Genomic DNA, 11,271 nt, shown 5'->3' with positions numbered 1-11,271 from the left:
TCTCTCTCTTTCCCTTTCTCTCTCTCTCTCTTTCTCTCTCTTTCAAAACTGGAAGAGGTGACCCCAATATCTAACGCTAAGAGAACATTACAGAAGAGGTGGGAAGACTGTAAGCCAGAGGACCAGGATATCTGCTGTCAGTCAGTATCTTCTAGACATGATAGGGATGCTGTAATCATGAAACTTCCACAGGAGTTACATAATGACACCAGATGACATGCCAATGTGGATGGGGTAAATCCCACAAAGCCCCACTCCTAGATGAAGAACTACAAGCAATCAATGGCCTCTGAGGGGGGGGGGATCAGTTTTCTCCAGGGACAAGCCACCTTGATAGGTTATTCAATCCTAAGTGCCAGCCCAAAATACATGTACATTTGAACAACAGTAAATGGATTTAGTAGAGAGTGTGAGTGTGTGTGTGTGTGTGTGTGTGTGTGTGTATAAAAATAATATAAAAGAGGTCCTGAATCTCAGCAGGGGTAGGGGCACAGGAAGATTGTGGGGGAGGAAAGAGGAGATTATGTAAATATGATACTCAAATACGGAATTCTCAAAACTTTTAATCTAAAAATACTGGAAGAGGTTTATGAAATACAAGGGATAAATTATCATTCTGGAAATTAACAAGATGAAAATGTAAAAAGGTCTATGACATCCTAGTCCTCAGCACTCGTTCCCACTTCTCCTCAATTTGAAAAAGAACTATCAGGACTGGAGCAACGGTTCAGCTATTAAGAGGACTGACTGCTCTTACAGAGGACAGTGTGACACACTGATGTGTGTCATGTGGTATGCACACATACATACTTAGATATATACATGCAGGCAAACACTCATGTACTGGCTGGTTTTGTGTGTCAAGTTGACACAAGCTGGAGTTATCACAGGGAAAGGAGTCTCCCTTGAGGAAATGCCTCCATGAGATTCAACTGTAAGGCATTTTCTCAATTAGTGATCAAGGGTTCAAGGGTGGGAGGGCCCATTGCAGGTGGTGCCATCCCTGGGCTGGTAGTCCTGGGTTCTTGCAAGCTGAGCAAGCCAGGGGAAGCAAGCCAGTAAGCAGCATCCCTCCATGGTCTCTGCATCAGCTCCTGCCTCCAAGTTCCTGTCATGACTTCCTTTGTGATGAACAGCCATGTGAAAGTGTAAACTGAATAAACCCTTTCCTCTCCAACTTGCTTCTTGGCCATGAACGTTTTGTGCAGGAATACAAACCCTAAGACAACTCATACACATAAAATAAAAATGTATTTAAAAAAAAAAAAAGAACTGTTGGGCTGGAGAAATGGCTCAGTAGGTAAGCACTCTGAGGACCGGAGTGTGGTTCCCAGCAACCACATGGTAGCTCACAGCCATTCGTAACTTCAGCTCTAGGGATCTGATACTCTCTCTTCTGGCCTCTGTGGGCATGATATTGTACGCATACACACATGCAGGCAAACATGTTTACACATTTAAAAAAAACCAAGACTTTCTTTTTAAGAAAAGAACTATTATTTTAATTAACTTCTGATTCCCCTCTAGCAACTCAGATTTTTTTAAACTATGTATCTCCATTTAGCTACCGAGTTGCTTAAGTGCCTTTTCTCACTTCTTTCTGCTTTCTCTAAGTTATTCCTAATTATATCAATTAAGTAAAATCTCTTCCAGGGCGCCTGTGTATAAAATGAAACTGTGAGATGCAATTTATTATAATAATTATGAGTATCTTGCAAACATTACATTTTTCTAAAACCCCAAGACAAAGTAATCAGGGACAGATAAATTTTTATCCCTCCACAACTTGGTTTAGGAGATCAAGATGCAGCTGGACTCAGCTTCTCTGTGCTGGATCGGCAGCTCGGAATAGGGGATGCAGGTGCTACACTTCCTAGCCCTTTCCAGGAAAGATCTAGTCTATATGGTCTGATCGCTTCTCTAAACTAAAGCCCAGAGAGTTAACAGAATACAGTAACACTTATAGTAAGATTTCCTATAAGACAAAGCTGAATGTTGGCTTATCCACCATAACCTTGAAAGTCAAGGGAAACAAGGATGATTCAAGATCGAATTTATTCTTGGGCAAGGCTCATCCAAGGGTTATCATTAGAAAGACATAGACACTAAAATAAATATATTTCCATGGGGAAAACAATGACTTCCACACCATTTTGAGGTCAGTAACTGTTTCCGTTACACAGTAAATGTGCAAGATATTTGCCTACACTACACGTTCACTCAGGACATGCAACGTGTAATTTTTTCCTGGCTGCAGAAAAGCCTGGTCTTTCATGTCAGTTAGTGCTCACAATGCCTCTGGAGTCTCTCTGTAGCCCACTAGATATATTTAGAACAGGAGCTACAGGGGTTAAATTCATGTACATTTGAAAAAAGAAATTTTGTTACAAAATTCTAACATCAACTTGGTCTCAAAAGTTCGAAGTATACTGGCTTACAATACCAAGTAGAATATGTTGTGAAAGAAAGAAAAAGAAAGAAAGAAAGAAGAGAGAGAGAGAGCACACTGTAGCTGTGTGCCTGCATGTATACATGTGCAAGTGTGCCTTCGAGGCCAGAGGGTAACCCTGAGTTTCCCTCCCAACAGCCCATCTTACTTTCTGAGACAGTGTCTCTCTCTGGAACTGTGGCTCGTGGATTCAGGCAAGAATCTCAGATCCTCACGTTTTCAAGACAAACATTTTCTGATTGATCTATCTCCTCAGCCCCACACTGTGCTGTCATTACATAAATATATGTATATAAATGCATAGTGTTAATCATAAGAAAAATAAGGGGCCCTTCTGCTAACTTCATACACTTTTTTTGAGATTGCTGGAAATTTCTCTAACAAGACCTGGGGGTTCAAGCTCATAGTAGATCACTTGCGCAAAATGAATAAAACCCTGGGTTCATCATAACAAAAATATTTTTATTTTAACAAGGCTAAAAAGTAACATTTTGGTGCACACCTTTAATCTCAGCATTTGGAAGACGAATCTAGGAATACCTCTGTGAGTTAGGGAAAGATTGGTCTACAAAGTCCCAGAACAGCACAGAGAAAGCCTTTCTCAAACAAACAAACAAACAAACAACCGAAAGAACCAATCAAACAAAACCAACAACACTCTAACAGTAGTAACTGGAACACTTCCAAAGGCTAGTATATCTTCACTTGGTTAAAAAAAAAAGTAAATAGTAAAAAATTTTGATCTTTCTCAATTCCTTCCCTTCCCATTTTCCTAAATACACTTAAGAGAAACTCAATACAAAATGTACTGTATGGTGCATTTCCATTTTAAAAGGAGTCCTAAATTCACTGAGGTATCCATCTTCATTAATGATTTTCTGAATCTCAACCAATGTCTCAAATGAACTTTACAGATAAGGGTAAACATTACCTCGCTGTACCAGCGAAAGCCTCAAATGTGAAGCCAGAGGTGGAACGGACAGTTTTTCTCAAGTAAGAACTAGGCAATAATAATGCCCACATGAACATCTGCCTACCTCGTGGTCAAACTACAACTCTAATCTCAATACCCCTTCTTGCCAGTCTTAAGGATATAAACTCAATACGGGAAAACGGGGCGTTCATTTGGTGAGAGCTTGGCTACAAAAGCCTTGACGCAGCTCAGGTGACAGCCACCAAGTCTGAAGCAGCCTCCCACGCAGACAGTACACCCAGCGGAGGGCTGACCCCTTCGGATTAAGCAGGAAGGGTAACTTTGAGCATTCCGCTTGCAAAGGCTAAAACCGCTTCTAGAAAAAACAGTATTCAATCAATCACAAATAACACGTCCCACATACACTATTTGTTCCACCTGCAATCGATGTCAGCTAACACCTAGAGGCTACCATATGAAGACGGAGAAAAGGGCTAAGGCGCAGAGGAGGGGGAACCTCAAGCCCACCCCCAACTCACCCTGGGCTCAAGTCTGCCTTCCGGGGCCTCCCACACGTAAGGGTGCCCAGGCCTCCCAGGATTTCGAGGCCCAGAATCTGGGATCCCTGAAGGTTTCAGCAGTGCATCGCCTACAGAGCTGAGTCCCGCAGAGGCCGGGAGGGAAGATGAAGGATGCAGCCAGCTGCAGATGTGGGAATCCCAGCTGCGCAACTCTCAAGCTGTCAGTCCCAGCTCCTCCACGAAACCAGGAATGTCAGGAGGGTGACCCCGGAAGAGTCACACAATGCCTTTTTGCCCATCAAGAACCTCCAGCTCGACCCACCCGTAACGGATGGATAGGGACGACCCCCAGCCCCGGTGAGAGGGTGATTCCCGACCCCTCCTCGTGGATAGGGACCCAGGGAGAATGACCAAAGGCCCTCTGTCCACCAAGATTCACGGCTCTGCTCACTGTCCCCTATCTGGGATGAGCCCACCGAGAGTGAAACCCTGACCCTTCCACTGAGACAGGGTGACCGGGGAAAATGACCACCCAGGAGGATGGCCCTGGAGGGTCATGATCCCTCAAAAGTGGCTCCCGAGAGTGATCCCTGGAAACGTGACCCCAAAAGGATTATTATCCTTCAAGGGTGGCCCCTGAAAGATGACCCCGGGTCCTGCGCCCATAAGGACTCTCAGCTCTGATCCGCCCACGCGTCCGGGACCGGTCCCCGCGACTGGAGCTAGCGGCTGCAGGGGTGACCTCGGTGCCCACGGCGTACCTGGCGGCTGCGGGCCCCCAGGGCTGTCTGGCTGCTGTGCGCCGGACGCCGCGAGGCTCTTGCGCTCCTTCTGCGACTCCCTGCGGCCGCCTGCGCCAGGCCTGTGTCCTGAGGCCACAGCCGGGCTCCTGCCGCCACGGTGCCCGGCCCCGCTGGCCGCCGCCGCCTCATCGCGACGCTTGCGCTGCAGCTGCTGCTGGCGCCGGTGCTCGGCCTCCCGCAGGATGTCGAACGGGTCCGACTCGTCGTCCAGCAGCTGATGGAAGCGGTTAGCCACGACGCAGCCGAACGTCTCCTGCATCGCGGCGCCCGCGGCGGCTACCGGGCTCCCCAGGGCCCCCTTCATGACGCCGCCGCTGCGGGCGCCGCGGGCAGCCCAGGCCAGTGAGGTTCAGCGAAGCCGCGGGCGAGGACCCATGCTGCTGCTGCCGCCGCCGCCGCCGCACTCCCGGCCCCGCGGTCGGCTCCTCCCGGCCTGCGCGCCCCAGCCAATGAGCGCTGGTGGACACGCCCTTCGGCCCCGGGGCGCACGAAGACCCAATGGGAGGCCGGTGTCTGTGACGTCACGCCCCACTTTATCCCTCCCACTCTATGGCCTGTGGGCGTGGTGGTATGGGCCTGGGGCGGAGCTACCGCAAGAAATTCAGGGAGGCTGCAAGCGTTCTCTCGCCGGTGTGCGCCAGTGGGGAGCCTGGTTGCGCACCGCCACACTTCACCAAAATGACCTAGTCACGAGCCTTTAAGGGCTTGCGTATCTGGGGGAGAGCTGTAGACTGAGGGAAAGTGCCTAGAGGAGAGGCAGCGTCCTCAGCTGGGAGCTGACCCAGTCAAGAAGCTTGGAGAGACTTGTGTTTCAAGAGGTGTGACAGGGACAAGAGACCAAAACAACCCATTCAAGCGCAAAGAAACAACCCCAGACCCACTGTGATGTTGTGATGAGTGCGGGAGCGGACAGGGTGAGGTTTAGATAGCGGTTGTTTTTCTTTTGAGACATTCAGTTAAGGCCTGGCTTCTGGGGAATGAAACTCCAAACTAGATGTCATGCTTGCTGGCAAGTGCCTTGGCTCTCTGAGCCATCACTCTCCTGAAAATTAATTTTGTAAGTTAGCATTCAAAGTAATGGTTCTTATGGTATGTTTGTGTGCTTATATGTGTGTATATATACATGTTTATGTCATTACACTTTGTTCAAAACTGTCCCCCCTCCACATTGCCCTTCTCCATGATGCCATGCCTGCCAGCTGGTTCCCTTCCTCTCTCAAGTAGTTTTTACTTCATAGAACATGTGAAAGGAATAATTAAATACAGGTGTTAAAAAAGGTCTGAGTTTTACTGTTGTCCCACTTCTCTGCAAAGAAATCAAAAGTGATTTTTGTCTCAAATTTTAATTTCCTGGGCTTGCCATTCGGGGACCTCATGGGTTCTCAGTAAATTGTCAGATGGCTAGAGATTTTAAGATAGGTGGCCACTTCTTTCTTTGAGTTAAAGATTAGAGCCTGTATTTTCTAGCCAAAATTGGAAATAGGTATTCAGATGAAAACTTGTATTATTCTCAGAGGTGCTATTCACAATAGCCGGGAGGAAGAAGCAGTCGAAATGCCCATTAACTGGGTGATAGATGAATAAGATGTGCTACAGCAGAAGCTAGGATTGGGGGAGGGGGGCAGAAAAAGAACAAGTGTTAGCACACACTACAAAACAGGTGAACCTTGGAACATTGTGTGAAGAAAGCTTAGATGATGTCAGGGAGAGGGATAGTTTTAGTTACCTTTGCATTGCTGCACCCACAATACCAGACAGAAACAACTTAAGAGACAAAGATTTATTTGGTGCCCAGTATCAGAGGAATTTAGTTCACCTTGGCAAGAAGACATGGTGAAGCTCCCAGTTCATTTTGGGAGCCCTGCTGAGGTGGAGGCTGTTCTCATCATGGTGGACTATGAAGCAGAGAGAAAACAGGAATCAGGCAGGGGTAACATACCCTACATTGAGGGCCTCCCCTAAAGACCCCATAGTCTCTCCAGACAGCACTACCAGCTAAGGAACAAATTTCCAGCTGTAACAGAAAGCAAGTTAGGAGTTTCTTCTTTCATACTAATGTATCCAATGATTTGTTACATAGTATACATTCAAGGCATTTACTTTATACTGTGAATGCAATCCAGTACTACATTATTCTGTTGCTCATGTCACTTAGACACAGAGCTTCTTCATTGTCTCCTACGTTGCTCTGATACATAATGAAGGCTGTGTATACATGTGAGTGTGTGTGTGTGTGTGTGTGTGTGTGTGTGTAAATAACAATAATTATTTACTTCTGGCAGATCTTGCACATTTCCTGGACTGGTTTGGCATCAGCTATTTCTCCAAAGAGACTTGGTTTTTATTACTGATGATTGATTTTCAGAGATCAAAACTGTAGAAAGGAGATAATTTTGCAAATATGACATCAAAGGCACAAGCAAAATTGCACTTTATCAAATTTAGGATCCAGTCATCAAAGGAAACTGTTGAAGAAATCTAAAGACAACCCGTAGAGTGGAAGAAAAATACGAAAATCTTTTATACTGGGGTTAGTATTTGGAATACATGAAATTAAATTAAAAAAAAAACCTAAAACTAGAGAGTTTCAGTATCAGTATTCTATATGATTATAAATGGATAAAAACACAGGAAAAGGTGTTCAATGGCATACGCTGTAAGGAAAATGGATGAAAACTGTGTGGCGATCTGATACACTTTTAAGGATAACTTTCCTATTTTTCCATTGTATTTTCCCTCATTTTCATATGTTTGTTTAGTGTGTGCGGCTAAATGTTTCAGCACATGTGTATGGATGTGTGTGCACCTGTGAGCAAATGCCTGTGAAGGTCCAAGTTTGATGTCAGGAATTAATCTCAATTCCTCTTACAACTTATTTATTGAAATAGAGCATCTCACTCAAACCTAGAACTCGCCAATATTGCTAGTCTCCCTATACAGCTTGGTTAGGGGATCCCTGGGATGACTGTCATTTTTTTTTTTTGAAGGAAAGTAAAGCATATATTAGTAAGGATGTGAAGAGTCTGGGACCAGCATAGATCATTGGTGGGATATAAAGTGATGTGAGGACTAGGAAAAAAAAGCAGGACAATTCCACCCACCCCCAAATTAAACTTCATAGCTTCCATATGGCCTTCTGCTTCATGTAGACATGTTGGAGACTGAATTTAGATTTCAAAATTCAATAGACTCACGGAGAAAGGGAGTCAAAAGTGAAATCATATGCACCTATAATTCATATATAAATAAAAACCTATAGGCATAACACAGTGGCATTATTAATTATAGCCCAAATTTGGAAGGTATCTAACACTTAGCAAGTGATGGGTAGAACTTTTAAAGATTTATGTGTGTGCGCACATCTGTGTGCTTGCAAAAGCCAGAAGAGGGTTTTGGATCCTTTGGGCCTGAAGTTACAGGCTGTTGTGAGCCACCTGCTTGTGGGTGTGGGAAATAAAAAACTGGGTTTTTTTGTATTTTGTTTTTTAACAAGAACAGTAAGTACTCTTGATTATAGAGCTATTTATCCAGCTGCATTTCTGTAACATCATACTAAATAAAAGGAGCCAGACATAATATACCAAAAGGCAATGAGTACATTTGTGGGAAATATCAATTATAAAGTTCATACAGACAGAAAGTAAATTAGTGGTTTCTAAGGGGCAGTATAATTTCTATATTACAAAAGTCTCCTGTTTAATTTTTTTTTAGATTTAAATTTTTTTGTGTATGAGTTTTTGCCTGCATATGTATGTATGTATACCGTGTGAGTGCTTGGTGCCCATGGAGTAAGAAGAGGGTGTAGGATCCTTTAGAACTAGAGTCATGGCTAGTTGTGAGTCATTATGTGGGTGTTGGGTACCAAACTCGGGTCCTCAGCAAGGGTGGACATGTGCTCTTTACCACTAAGTCAACCCTTCAGCCTCCAAGTCTCCTATTGTAAATGTAGAATTCCACTTAGCAACCTTAAAATTTTGCACACCATCATTAATATCTACTTTTTGACCCCTTCCCTCCATTTTGGAAAACACCTTTGTCCAGCCAGTCAGTCCTCTTTCTACTACTAATTTGTATTCTACCTCTATCGATTTATAAGTGTATGACTTTGTTAAATATTTTTATTGCTTTTGTGGGGCCCTCACAGTGTCTGTCTTAGCCAATGTTCTATTGTTGTGAAGAGATACCATGACCACAGTGATTTTTCTTTTTTTTTTTTGTTTTTTTGTTTTTTTGTTTTTCGAGACAGGGTTTCTCTTTGTAGCCCAGGCTGGCCTCGAACTCAGAAATCCGCCTGCCTCTGCCTCCCAAGTGCTGGGATTAAAGGCGCGCTCCACCACCGCCCGGCTCACAGTGATTCTTCTAAAAGAAAGCATTTAATTGGGGCTTGCTTACAGTTTCAGAGGTTTAGTCTATTGTCATTTGGTAGATTGGAGATAGGGTACTGACTACAAATTACAGAAGTTTACTGAATCATAACTTAGAAAGCTGCTTCTTGGAGCTGGATAGATGGCTCTGCAGTTAAGAGCACTGACTGCTCTTCTAGAAGACTGGGGTTCTATTCCTAGTATCCACATGATAGCTCACAACTGACGGTAACTCCAGTTCCAGAGAATCTGGCACCTTCACACAGTCATACATGCAGGCAAAACATCGATGTACATACAAATCTTTAAAAAGTCACTTCTTGATCAAAGGAGCTTGTCTTTTACAATAATGTCGTAATATGAACAATAGTCAAGATTCCTCCCTGTTATTGTGCTAAAACACTCTGATCAAAAAACAATTTAGGGGAGCCAGGCATGGTGGCGCATGCCTTTAATCCCAGCACTCAGGAGGCAGAGGCAGGTGGATTTCTGAGTTTGAGGCCAGCCAGGTCTACAAAGTGAGTTTCAGGACAGCCAGAGCTATACAGAGAAACCCTGTCTCAAAAAACAAAACAAACAAACAAACAACTTAGGGAAGAAAAAGGTTTCTATCATCTTATACTCCCAGGTCATAGTTTATCATTGAGAGAACTAAGGGCATGAATTCAAAGCAAGAACCTGAAGGAAGGATCCATGGAGGAATGGTGCTTGCTGGCTTACTCATAGACTGATATTTTGCTAACCTTCTTACACAATCCAGGAATACCTCCCCAGGGAATTGTGCTTCTGATCAGTTAACAGACAATCTACCATAGAATTGCCTCAGGCAATCTGGTCTGGACACTCTCGACTGAGACTCCCTTCTCATGTGCTTCTAGGCTGTGTCAAGTTGATAGTTAAAGCTAATTAAGACAGATAGCATTGGTTCTATTCTCTCCCTTCTTCCACTTGTCCTTTCTCTGTCCTTCGCTTTGAAACTGCGACCTCTCAGACCATCCCAGAAAACAAAGTAGCAAGGTTAGCCTGTAACCCTTTTGCTGGATGCTTCTTTAGTTATGTTAGACCAGGCTATGGAATCAGGGCTTGTGTGTTGTTCTTCATAGACTCTTGGCTAATGTTGGTAATAGTCTGTCTAGACATAACGTAGTTATTTCATTTCTGTAGGTATAAGTATATAAAGCATCATGTGCCTCATTCTTCTTAATTTCCATGTTCCGTTTTCTAGACACCTCACCGATATGGTAGCACGTTGTTAGCCTTTATTAAATGATGCCTCTTAATATCACCAACATGAACTGTTGATTACAAGAACTGTGTAGTGTTTCAAAACAGAAGGTTAATAGTTGTTGTAAATTAGAAAATGACTTTTAAATAGGTTCTTTAATCCAGGGATTTTATTATAATCTGTTAAGGATCAGATAAAATTGCTCAGGATTAATGAAAACAAGAGGGATGTTTGTATACTGGGAACTCAATGAATGTAAGTTGTATATATTTATGTGTATATGCTGGTGCCCCAGAGTTCAGAGGAGGATGTCAGTTTCTCTGAAACTGGAGTTTCAGGCAGTTAGGAGCTACCAGACATGCATGCTGGGAATCAAACCAAAGCCCTTTGCAAGAGCAGCAAATGTTGCTGAGCAATTTCTCCAGCCCTTCAGCTTCCATTTTCAAAGCTGCTTCATGTACATTTTTAGACGTGACACTAAATCACTCTATATATTTTAAAGATATATTTATTTATTTATTTTAGGTATATGAGTACTGTAGCTGTTTTCAGACACACTCCATTACAGATGGTTGTGAGCCACCATGTGCTTGCTGGGAATTGAACTCAGGACCTCTGGAAGAACAGTCAGTGCTCTTAACCACTGAGTCATCTCTCCAGCCCTCTCTATATTTTTTAAATTGTTTTGTGTCTCACACAGGATAAAAATTTTTGCTTTGATAGCAATAGTCATGCTTCTTGACTCTATTCAAGTTCTACATGTTCAAGTTGAAAGCCCCCTTTTACTTTCATCTTAAGGTTTTAGGATACATTGTAAAAGGTTTGACAGACAGACAGACTTTTATCAAGCTTTTTTTCATAGGGGGTGCTGAGGATTGAGCCCAAAGCCTTACAACACATGCCTAGGTGTACCAATAAGCCACACCGCCAAGGGACTGCATTTTAAACATTGAAATAGTATAGATGGTTTTTTGTTTGCTGAGTTTTAGCTTTTGG

At 43.6% G+C, this 11,271-nt stretch overlaps 1 protein-coding gene across 1 annotated transcript in view; it reads right to left on the bottom strand.

Moving 5' to 3' along the window:
• The window catches only part of Habp4 (hyaluronan binding protein 4), a 24,453-nt gene extending 19,321 nt beyond the window's left edge, over positions 1-5,132 (bottom strand). The window contains exon 1 of the mRNA XM_021180822.2: positions 4,645-5,132. Within this exon, the coding sequence (XP_021036481.1) occupies positions 4,645-4,990 (346 nt within the window). The 5' untranslated portion in view covers positions 4,991-5,132. The remainder of the gene's footprint in view (positions 1-4,644) is intronic.
• Between the last annotated feature and the right edge of the window lie 6,139 nt (positions 5,133-11,271).

This window comes from Mus caroli, chromosome 13 (assembly GCF_900094665.2).
Source record: "Mus caroli chromosome 13, CAROLI_EIJ_v1.1, whole genome shotgun sequence".
In the NCBI taxonomy this organism is placed as follows: Eukaryota; Metazoa; Chordata; class Mammalia; order Rodentia; family Muridae; genus Mus; species Mus caroli.
The sequence above is the reverse complement of the archived record's forward strand: the minus strand, read 5'-3'. Positions and strand labels throughout refer to the sequence as shown.